At 40.5% G+C, this 10,245-nt stretch overlaps 1 protein-coding gene across 1 annotated transcript in view; it reads left to right on the forward strand.

Moving 5' to 3' along the window:
• OXCT1 (3-oxoacid CoA-transferase 1) overlaps positions 1 to 10,245 on the forward strand; it is a 158,939-nt gene that overhangs the window by 27,168 nt on the left and 121,526 nt on the right. The window contains exons 5-6 of the mRNA XM_043489240.1: positions 1,577 to 1,726; positions 8,359 to 8,465. Of these exons, the coding sequence (XP_043345175.1) occupies positions 1,577 to 1,726; positions 8,359 to 8,465 (257 nt within the window). The remainder of the gene's footprint in view (positions 1 to 1,576; positions 1,727 to 8,358; positions 8,466 to 10,245) is intronic.

Below are 10,245 nucleotides of genomic sequence, written 5' to 3' on the forward strand. Positions count from 1 at the left end.
CTAAAGAGCCTCTTGATGAAAGTGAAAGAGGGGATTGAAAAAGTTGGCTTAAAGCTCAACATTCAGAAAACTAAGATCATGGCATCCAGTCCCATCACTTCATGGCAAATAGATGGAGAAACAGTGGAAACAGTAGCTGACTTTATTTTTTGGGGCTCCAGAATCACTGCAGATGGTGACAGCAGCCATGAAATAAAAAGACGCTTACTCTTTGGAAGAAAAGTTATGACCAACATAGACAGCATATTAAAAAGTAGAGACATTACTTTGCCAACAAAGGTCCATCTGGTCAAGACTATAGTCTTTCCAATAGTCATGTGTGGATGTGAGAGTTGGACTATAAAGAAAGCTGAGCGCAGAAGAATTGATGCTTTTGACCTGTAGTGTTGGAGAAGACTCTTGAGAGTCCTTTGGACTGCAAGGAGATCCAACCAGTCCATCCTAAAGGAAGTCAGTCCTGAATGTTCATTGGAAGGACTGATGCTGAAGCTGAAACTCCAATACTTTGGCCACCTGATGCAAAGAGCTGACTCATTTGAAAAGACCCTGATGCTGGGAAAGATTGAAGGCAGGAGAAGAGGATGACAGAGGATGAGATGGTTGGATGGCATCACTGACTCAATGGACATGAGTTTGAGTAAACTGCAGGAGTTGGTGATGGACAGGGAGGCCTGGCGTGCTGCAGTCCATGGGGTCACAAAGAGTTGGACACGACTGAGCAACTAAACTGAACTGAATATGATGTTAACTAGACTGTAACAAGAGATTTCATGTTGGGGTCATGTCAGGAAATGTTTAGGGCCAGAGTTATTTCCCAGTAGGAAAACTGGGTAGAAAGGCAGGTGGTGGTGAGAGATAGCTGGGGAAATTAGATTTGAAATCACTAGTACCTAAAAGGGAGACAGAGTGATCAGAAGAAGATACAAAGACGTTTTTCATACAGCTGTTCCTACTCTGAAACAAAATTTGAATTTCTCTTGGCTTTTTAAAAACCAGTTTAGCTGTATGTTGTAGTCTTTGTCACTTGTATTTTTCCTTAGTTAGATAACATAGTAGATAAAATACTTAAGAGAACGTTTAGAATACATTCTAAATACCTGGAAATTTTACATTATTATTATATAATCATGGTATTGTTGTTTATGATAAGATTCAGGCTGTACCTACATGTAGCACACAGTAAAATATGATATTTTATTGTTTTTTTTGATGTATGCAATTAAAGTTATATACTTCAGATTTGAAAATTGATTTAAAAATATTACAAATCAACTTGTAAAATATGATGTAGAGAAACCAGTGGAGACATGGAAACTGAAAACATGAGTATACAAATAAGCAGTTCCATTACAAATTAAGGATTGAAAGTAGAGAGGTTGTTGTCTAGAGAGACAGTCATTGTTTTGCATTGATCTTCTAACCTGCAGTGTTAGTGAGGTAGACCAGTATGCACTGCCAGGGGTGGTTTAGATGGATAAACACCTAGAGAGCGGGGACCGCGTGGCTAAGTGTTTGTGTCCGCAGACAGAAGTGTGCTTAATGGACTTTTGACGCACTGTTGTTTGCTCACTTGTAGGGCACGCTTGCAGAGAGGATTCGTGCAGGTGGGGCTGGAGTTCCTGCATTTTACACCAGCACGGGGTATGGGACCCTGGTGCAAGAAGGGGGGTCACCGATCAAATACAACAAAGATGGCAGCATTGCCATTGCCAGTAAGCCGAGAGAGGTAAGACGCACAGGATTCCAGATGGGCTCATTGGGTAAATAAGTATAAAATCATACCTGGGTGAGAATAAAACACTGTCATTCGTTCAGTAACATACATATGCTAGGTACAATTTCTACCTAAAACTGAACATCTGCTAGGAAAGAAACTAATCCATAGAAATGGGAGTCAAGATTAGTTTTATGGTAGGTTTTAAGACATTTAGGAGTGTGTATAATTGCTGATTGTGTGGAAAATAAAATACAGCTACTTTATTTAATACCATAATATGTATGGTATTAAACCCTTCAGGTTCAGGGCCCTTCTGGATATGATTGAAGAAGGGAAAATAAGCCAAAGAAATCACAAATTTGTCTATAATCTTAAAAAGCAGAGAATGGTTATAAATATATAATATGAGTAGAGTAGATACCAAGTTTATTTTATCTTCTTTAGCCTTCACTTTGTACACTGGACACAATTGAGCCTTAGACTGAATAACTTAGTATTATTTAAAGTGCTGGATAGGATGGAGTATCTTATACTAGGTAATTTACTCACACATTAGAAAAGAATAGATCTCTAGATACAGGTATTTGAGATATTCAGGAGCCAGTTTTTAAAATGACACAGGCCAGTATTTCATTGCTGTATTTTTGGTATCTTTCCCTTCTCCCTGCCCACATGGCTCATAAGAGTTAACAAAAGTCATGGACTGCTAAAATTACCTCTAGAAAAGTGAGAACTTAGTATATCAAGTGGTCTTGTCACCTTTCTTCATATAGGGATGTTAGCTGTGCCCTTGGGGTTTTGAGGGAAGATAAAGGTCATTGCTCTCATCCCCTTACTGTCCCGTGTATGTCTCCAGCAGTGTCCTTCATCTGGAGCTGTGCCTTTTCTGCTTAGGGTTACCTATATTGACTCAAAGCTTTTGTTAACGTTTTTCATATTCTATCTTGTTTCTTACCTAATTAGGTTTAAAAATTTTTTGCAAAGAAAAAGACAGGAACCTAATTATTAAGATGGATCCTAGTTAATATAGATCGATAGCCAGCAAAATCTGGTGAAAGCTTTGAGAGCTTGCTAGAAGTTACATCATTAACTCACCCTGTGAAAACACAGGATAGACTAAAATCTGTCCTGAATGCCTGGGTTCATTTCAGCCTGGAGTCAGGTGTAGGCATCTAGCAGTTTTGTAATTTTGTCTGAATCCTGAGGAATACAACAGATAATCTCTAGAAATGATTCTTGTTAGCCAACTTTATTTTCCTTGATTATGGTGGGAGGAGGAAATGAGTGAATTCCTTGGATTAGTGATAGTTATTTGAGGTCCTTTTGTTTGCCAAGCACTAGTCTTGCCTGGAGAATCCTGTGGATGGAGGAGCCTGGTGGGCTGTTGTTCATAGGGTCGCACGGAGTCGGATATGGCTGAAGCGACTTGGCATGCATGCATGCATTGGAGAAGGAAATGGCAACCCACTCCAGTGTTCTTGCCTGGAGAATCCCAGGGACGGAGGAGCCTGGCAAGCTGCTGTCTATGGGGTCGCACAGAGTCGGACGCGACTGAAGCGACTTAGCAGCAGCAGCAGCAGCAGCGGTCCAAATGTGGTGGGAAAAGGGGTGCTCTAGGCCAAGTTCCCCTTAGTGGGGGAACTGACAAGGAATGAAGAGACAGATGCATAATGTAACAAATCAAGTAGGGCAAAGGCAGAGAGGGTGCTGAATGGCCAGGGAGGTGTGTTCCAGGCTGGGTCAGGGGAACCTCTCTGAGAGGTGATGTTTGGTAGAGACCTGAATAAGATAGGAGAATGAGCCGGGTGAAGATTGTAGGCTGTGCTCTAGTTAGAAGGAAGAGGAAGGACATGGTCCTTGGCAGGCTTGCTGAGTGTGCAACAGCAGGGCAGTGAGGCTGGAACAGAGTGAATGAGGCAGAGAGTGGTAGGATTGGAGATTGAAGAGAGGCAGGAGCCGGGTCACATGAGCTTGGACTTCACTGAGTGTGGCGAGGGGTTGAGAGTATTGAATAGAAGTGGGAGAGTGATGGGATCTGAGCTACATTTTGGAAAGATCACTGTGGCTTTTGGGAGTGAGTTTTTTGTCAGAGACCCAGAAGCAGAAGCAGCGAGAGAGATGAGGGGCTGTTGTATTAATACTAATCCAGTTGGAAGTAGAAGGCTGTTTAGATTGAGGTGGTGACGGTGGAATTTGTGAGAAGTGGTTGCAATTGGGAAATAAACTGACAGTAGAGCCAACACGATTTACTGAGTAAGACACAAATCAAGCATGCTGCTTATTGAGATGGGCCAAGTGTGAGAGTTGACGAGGAGCTCTTTCTCAACTTGGAGTGTTTAAGAGATTCATTGGCCTCCAAGAGGAGCTACCCAGTAGGCTTTAGGTCAGCTCAGGGAGGGTTGAGAGCTGGGATAGGAACTTTGGAGGCATCAGCAAGTGAAATTCGCTCAGTCATGTCAGACTCTTTGCAACCCCATGGACTATACAGTCCATGGAATTCTCCAAGCCAGAATACTTGAGTGGGTAATCTTTCCCTTCTCCAGGGGATCTTCCCAACCCAGGGGTCAAACCCAGGTCTCCCGCATTGCAGGTGGATTTTTTACCAACTGAACCACCAGGGAAGCCCAAGAATATTGGAATGGGTAGCCTATCCCTTCTCCAGCAGATCTTCCCAACCCAGAAATTATCAGCATGTGGTGTTTAAAACCGTGGGACTTGAGTGACGAGGGCTGGAGTGCAGAGAACACCTCTTTTGCATTTAAGGGTTTAGAAGAGGCCTGGCATTTAAAGATTGAAAAGAGGAAAAGAAGCAGTGAATAAAATGGGAGTGTCCAGTGAGTAAAGAGGAAATCCAGGGGAGGCTGGTGATTTGGAAGATGGAAACTTTTACAAAGCAAGGAGTGATCAACTGTGTCAGAGAGTGAAGGAGTTGAGTAATAGGACTGGAAGTTGACCTTTGCAGTTGAAAATGTGGAGGTCATTGGTGACCTTAAAGGGTGATTTTTTTGGAATAGAGGATTTTTCTGGAATGGTGAAAATTTGAACGGAGTGGATTCAAGAAAGGATGGAAAGATGAGGACATGGAGTGACTCAAGTGAGTATAATAGCTAGTTTGACAAAACCAATCCCATCCCTGTTTTTAAATTTTAAAATAGCTAACACTTAGCAACTGCTGATGTGTAGCCCCTTCAGGAAGTTATATAATTGGAATAGACAAAAATGCCAGTGGTTTTTCTTTGCCCTGAGTTGGCATATATTTAGATGTGTTTTCTAGGTCTGCATGGAAAAGACTCAACTGTCATCACTGGTGATGACTGAAATTCATAAGACTTAAAGAACTAAGGCAGGAGGAGAAGGGGACAACAGAGGATGATATGGTTGTATGGCATCACTGACTCGACGGACATGAGTTTGTGCAAACTCCAGGAATTGGTGATGGACAGGGAAGCTTGGTGTGCAGCAGTCCATGGGGTCACAGAGTTGGACACGACTGAGTGACAGAACTGAAAAAACTATTGATGTGTATCTTACAAATACATATAATTCATATAATTTATCTTCATATACCTTCATATAATTTATCTAAGTTCATGTTAATATGATCCTCATTCATCTGTGATTACCTAAGTTCATTAATCTTTTCTGACATAAAGTGGCATAATATCTTTAAGGAAACTATTCTGTAAGAAATGATTTCTGTTTTAATGTAAATCAAAACTACAATGAAGGATCACCTCACACTGGTCAGAGTGGTCATCATCAAAAAGTTTACAAATAATAAGTGCTGGAGAGACTGGAGAAAAGGGAACCTATACTGATGGTGGGAAATATAAATTGGTGCATCCAGAGTAGAACACAGTCCTGCTCCTGGGCATATATGGAAAAGACAAAAACCCTAGTTCAAAGAGATACATGCACCCCAGTGTTTTATAACAGTATTATTTACAGTAGCCAAGAAAAAGAAGCAACCTAAATGTCCATCAACAGGTGAATGGTTAAAGAAGATGTAGTATATATATACAATGGAATATTACTTAGCCATAAAAATAAATTAATTCCATTTGCAGTAACATGGATGGGCCTAGAGATTATCATACAAAATGAAGTCAGTCAAAGACAAAATATCATATGATATCACATATGTGGAATCTAAAAGATTGATACAAGGGAACTTATTTACACAACAGAAATAGACTCACTGACATAGGAAACAAGCTTACAGTTACCAATGGGTAAAGTGGGCGAGAGGGATAAATTAGGTGTTTGGGATTAACATCTACACACTATTATATAAAAATAAACAACAGAACCTACTCTGTAACACAGGGAGCTTTATTCAGTATCTTATAATAACCTATAATGGAAAAGAATCTGAAAAAGAATATATATATGTATATGTGTACATGTGCTGTGCTTAGTCGCTCAGTTGTGTCTGACTCTCTGCGATCCCATGGACTGTAGCCCGCCAGGCTCCTCTGTCCGTGGGGATTCTCCAGGCAAGAATACTGGAGTGGATTGCCATGTCCTCCTCCAGGGGATCTTCGCAACTGAGGGATTGAACTCAGATTTCCCGAATTGCAGGTGGATTCTTTACTGTCTGAGCCACCAGGGAAGCCCAAGAATACTGGAGTGGGTAGCCTATCCCTTCTCCAGGGGAACTTCCCAGCCCAGGAATACGTTGCAGGCAGATTCTTTACCAGCTGAGCTACCCAGGAATCCCATATGTGTGCAAATATGGGATGCACACATTGCTTTACTATACACTTTGCTATACACCTGAAACTAATGCAATATTGTAAATTAACTATAATTTTTAAAAAAAGAGTTTCTTATTTTAAACCATAGTTTAAGAAAAGTATGTGTACCCGAACTGTCTCTCAAAGCTTTCTATAAAATGCATGCAGTTTTTTCCACTAGGAGGCGCAGTAGGAATGAGAATGGACTTCAGCCTTCAAACGGCTTCCATCCTGTGTGGTGATGGAGTGTGATGTTGATGTTGTTTCCTGTTTGTTTCAACTCCCAGAGCTAAGTCCCCATGAAGCAAAAGGGAACAAAATGCCACAGCATAGTTTTGCTTTATGCTTTTTCTCCCCATCTCTTCCATTTGGAGTAGAATTAAAAGTCAATAAACATACAAAAAATCAATAGCCTTCCATTAGACCAGTAATGACAGAAAAGAAGGTGTAATAGAATAAAATAGAATAGTCACAGTGGCCATCAAAAACCGTGAAGCACCTGTGAGTAAACCTACAAAGTATATACAGAGCTTTTTTGGGGGGAATTATAAAACTATTGATGGAGGTAAAAGAAGACTTTAAAAAATGTAGGCCTATATTATGCTCACAGGTGGGATATGGCATATCAGTTCTCTCCAGATTAGTGTATAAATTCTAGGAATCCCGATTAAAATCTCAGCAGATGATTATGAATTAATTAGGAGAGAGGAATGGATTTTATAACTATTTTAGGTAGGAAAATAATACACTGCCTGTTTCATGCAACTATATAGTTTTTTCCTAGAGTAGAGGGAAACTGGAAGTGTTAGTCTCTCAGCAGGGTTGGACTCTTTGTGACCCCATGGACTGTAGCCCAGTGGCTCTTCTGTCTGTGGATTTCTCCAGGTGAGAATACTGGAATGGGTTGCTATGCCATCCTCCATGGGATCTTTTCGACCCAGGGACAGAACCCAGGTCTCCCACGTTGCAGGTGGGTTTCCTGCTGCCTGAGCCGCCAGGGAGGCCATAGAGTGGAGGGAAGGAGGGGCCTTTTTCATGTCAGTACGTAACTTATTCACAGAGGTAATAAAGTGAGTGCTAACACATGCAGTCTATGCCACAAGCATATAGAATTGTCAGGTCCTCACAGTTACCAAGCTCTCCTTCCACTGGGCCTTTGCATGTGCTGCTCCCTTAGTTTCCTTTTCACCACTTTGAGTGAACCCTGGTCCAGGGGTCCCCAGCCTCCTGGATCTAATTCCTGATGATCTGAGGTGGAGCTTCTGTAATGATAATAGAAATAAAGTGCACAATAAATAAAATGCACTTGAATCGCCCCCAAACTACCCTCAACACCCATCTATGAAAAAATTATCTCGCACGAAATCTGGTCCCTGGTGCCAAAAAAGATTGGGGACTGCTGGCCAACACTACTCATCCTTTAAGTCTCAGTTTAGATCTTCTCCTTTTTGCCCTAACTAGGCTTGTATCCCTTTTATCTGTCTCTGTCAGAGCAGATGGGTCTTCCCAGGTGGCTCAGCAGTAAAGAACCCGCCTGCTTCTGGGCTGGGAAGTTAATAGTTTAGTAATACACTTAAGAAAATAAGTAAGTTACACTTAGGCAAATAAGTAACTAGCAGGGCTTCTCAGGTGGCACAGTGGTAAAGAATCTGCCTACCAATGCAGGAGACAGAAGAGACCCAGGTTTCAGCTCTGGGCGGAGAATATCCTCAGGAGTAGGAAATGGCAACCTGCTCCAGTATTCTTACCTGGAAACTTCATGGACAGAGGAGCCTGGTGGGTTACTGTATATGGGGTCTCAAAGAGTCAGACACGACTGAGCACACATATACACACACATCAGAGCAGGTATCACAACCAACCAAGCCCTGTGCAGATCCTGACGATGCCCTTTGTCTCTTGCAGGTGAGGGAGTTTAAAGGTCAGCATTTTATCTTGGAGGAAGCAATCACAGGGGATTTTGCTTTGGTGAAAGCCTGGAAGGCAGACCGAGCCGGAAACGTGATTTTCAGGTAATACAATGGTTTTAAAAAATGTTCAACGTGATGCCTTTTAGCAACTTTATGTTTCCGAAATTATGATTGCAAAATGGATATCTTGATTTGTTTGGTATTTAAAAATTTATTTTAAAGATTGCTTAAAATCAGTCACTTGTGTGTGTGTGTGGAGGTGTGTGCAGAACCACTGCTGTGTGGCCATGATGGTGTGGTGCACTTGAGGACATCTGTTCTGACTAAATGGTGCCCATGGGGCACTGTTTGTTAACTATTTGAATCTATTCTAGTCTTGTATATAGTCACATATAGTCCTGTGTATTTTAGTGGCTAAGACTAATTACAGTGTTGTGACATACTTAGAAAAGCTGACAAAAGCACACAGTTATATTTAATTTTGACATCGTTATTTATATGCATTGTCTTAAAACACCTAAGTTAGTTTGATATTCTGGAAAAATATTGCTAATAAGCGTTTAGGTCAGTTCTTTTCCAGGCTTGTTGGTGTCTACAAGGAAGTGTTTATAAAGATGATGTTGGGAAAGTTGATTAACATTAATAATGCTTAGCTTTCATTTTCATTATCTGGATGGCCACAGATATTAAGCCACTTAATAGATTTCAATATCTTTTGACTACCTTAAGCATACTAAATACCAAGTTTCAGTATCTTGGATTTAGGTATTATGTAGATGTTTTTTGAAAATTGTGTCACCTTTGAATATACTTATGGAAATCCCCTGCATTCCTAAACAGTAACAATGAAAAAACAGAAAGAGAAATTAAGGAAACAATACCATTCACCATTGCAACAGAAAGAATAAAATACTTAGGAGTATATCTACCTAAAGAAACAAAAGACCTATACATAGAAAACTATAAAACACTGATGAAAGAAATCAAAGAGGACACAAACGGATGGAGAAACATACCGTGTTCATGGATTGGAAGAATCAATATTGTCAAAATGGCTATTCTACCCAAAGCAATCTATAGATTCAATGCAATCCCTATCAAGCTACCAACGGTATTTTTCACAGAACTAGACCAAAGAATTTCACAATTTGTATGGAAATACAAAAAACCTCGAATAGCCAAAGTAATCTTGAAAAAGAAGAATGGAACTGGAGGAATCAACCTGCCTGACTTCAGACTCTACTACAAAGCCACAGTCATCAAGACAGCATGGTACTGGCACAAAGACAGAAATATAGATCAATGGAACAGAATAGAAAGCCCAGAGATAAATCCACGGACCTATGGACACCTTATCTTTGACAAAGGAGGCAAGGATATACAAGGGAAAAAAGACAACCTCTTTAACAAGTGGTGCTGGGAAAACTGGTCAACCACTTGTAAAAGAATGAAACTAGAACACTTTCTAACACCATACACAAAAATAAACTCAAAATGGATTAAAGATCTAAATGTAAGACCAGAAACTATAAAACTCCTAGAGGAGAACATAGGCAAAACACTCTCTGATATAAATCACAGCAAGATCCTCTATGACCCACCTCCCAGAATATTGGAAATAAAAGCAAAACCAAACAAATGGGACCTAATGAAACCTAAAAGCTTTTGCACTACAAAGGAAACTATAAGTAAGGTGAAAAGACAGCCCTCAGATTGGGAGAAAATAATAGCAAATGAAGAAACAGACAAAGGATTAATCTCAAAAATATACAAGCAACTCCTGAAGCCCAATTCCAGAAAAATAAATGACCCAAATCAAAAAATGGGCCAAAGAACTAAAACAGACATTTCTCCAAAGAAGACATACAGAATGGCTAAACAA

The sequence above is a fragment of the Cervus canadensis genome, chromosome 16, assembly GCF_019320065.1.
Source record: "Cervus canadensis isolate Bull #8, Minnesota chromosome 16, ASM1932006v1, whole genome shotgun sequence".
Classification (NCBI taxonomy): domain Eukaryota; kingdom Metazoa; phylum Chordata; class Mammalia; order Artiodactyla; family Cervidae; genus Cervus; species Cervus canadensis.